Source organism: Myotis brandtii, unplaced genomic scaffold (genome assembly GCF_000412655.1).
Source record: "Myotis brandtii unplaced genomic scaffold, ASM41265v1 scaffold1466, whole genome shotgun sequence".
Taxonomy (NCBI): domain Eukaryota; kingdom Metazoa; phylum Chordata; class Mammalia; order Chiroptera; family Vespertilionidae; genus Myotis; species Myotis brandtii.
This window is the reverse complement of record NW_005355270.1, coordinates 264308-265709: the sequence shown is the minus strand read 5'-3', so window position 1 is coordinate 265709 and position 1402 is coordinate 264308. Positions and strand designations below refer to the sequence as shown.

General features: G+C 66.5%; 1 protein-coding gene across 1 annotated transcript in view; it reads left to right on the top strand.

The window, feature by feature from the left end:
* CPNE7 (copine VII) overlaps positions 1-880 on the top strand; it is a gene marked incomplete at its 5' end in the record, with an annotated part of 19649 nt that extends 18769 nt beyond the window's left edge. The window contains one exon of the mRNA XM_014535619.1: positions 340-880. Within this exon, the coding sequence (XP_014391105.1) occupies positions 340-447 (108 nt within the window). The remainder of the gene's footprint in view (positions 1-339) is intronic.
* Positions 881-1402: the final 522 nt, after the last annotated feature.

Here is a 1402-nt window from a genome sequence, read left to right as displayed (position 1 = left end):
TGTGAGGCTGCACTGCCTGCCTGCCTGTCTGCCTGGGCCACCTTCTCTCCTCTCGGTGGCTGGCGAGCTGGAGCCCACTGACCCAGGGGAGGGGTCATGTGACCGTATATGCCACTCGGGGCAGGTGCCCCGAGCCCATCAGCTGCCACTTGAGGTGTCGGGCACCACAGCCTCCTCTTTCAGGGTCTACCTGCTTATCGGAGGCTCACCTGCCACCACGTGGATCCTGACTGTGGTCCCCTCAGCGGCTCCCACACCAGGTGGCAGGCAGGGCTCAGGAGGGTGAGGCTGGGGACCGAGGACCGGGAAGCCCCTGAAAGCAGGTGTCCCCACCCGCAGGCGTCCCCCGCGGCGCTGGCCAAGTGTGTGCTGGCTGAGGTGCCCAAGCAGGTGGTGGAGTATTACAGCCACAAGGAGCTGCCGCCTCCAGGCCTCGGCGCCCCATGAGGACCCCAGAGAGGGGGTGCGGCCGGGGTGCCTCCTGTCTTCAGCACCCTTGGGGTCCCCTAAACTCCCCCCTGACTTCCCAGAAGCCTCCTGTCCCCCAACCGCCCAGGCCCACTCATCCTCTGGGGCCCCCGAGGTTGAAGGATAGACAAACCCAGGCCCGAGGAGACCCAGAAACAGAAGCAGAAGGGGCGGGGGGGCTGGCGGTAGCCCCCACACCCGGCCCTGCCCCAGGAGGGGCTGGGGGAGTCACGGTGCATCTGATGTTCGTGGGGAGGGGCCAGCAGGCAGCGTCCATCACAGAGAAAACGGTGCCCAGGCCCCGATGGTCAGCCCTGCCCCTCTGTCCCTTTCCTGCCCCTGCTCTGAGGGCCCTGCCTCAGCACCCAGCTGGGCTCAGGTGCAATAAAGCGTCGCCTCTTCCTGGCAGCAGTTTGTGCGTTTACTGCCCCCGTCCACCCCACCCCTGCAGCCGAGACTGCCCCCCACAGGAGGGGTGGGGCAGGGAGAACTGCGCCTTCGGCCCTCACTCTGGGACGGGGAATCTTCCAGCCTCAGGCTCACTGGGTCCTGCCTGGACTGTATGAAGGGCCCTCCCAGGATGCAAGGGTGTCAGGAGGCTGCACCAGGGGAGAGCCCGAGGGTGCAATGGCTGCCCAACCTCTGAGTGACCCCCTCCCCCAGGTGGGAAGGGGCTGCCAGGCAGGGCTTCCATGACTTCAGCCTGCGCTTGGCTCTATGGGGACCTACTGCGCGCTCCAGGGGGGGGGGGGGGGGGGAGGGACTCCATCAGCCGGAAACTCCCAGGCCCGTGGGGGTGGATTCCAATCAAGATTCCCCTGAATTATCTCGTCTGGGGGAACAAACTGTCCTGACCCTGAGCCCAGCTCCACCCCCCCACCCCTCCACCCGTCCACCCACCATCCACCATCCACCCCACCCATCTAACCATCCA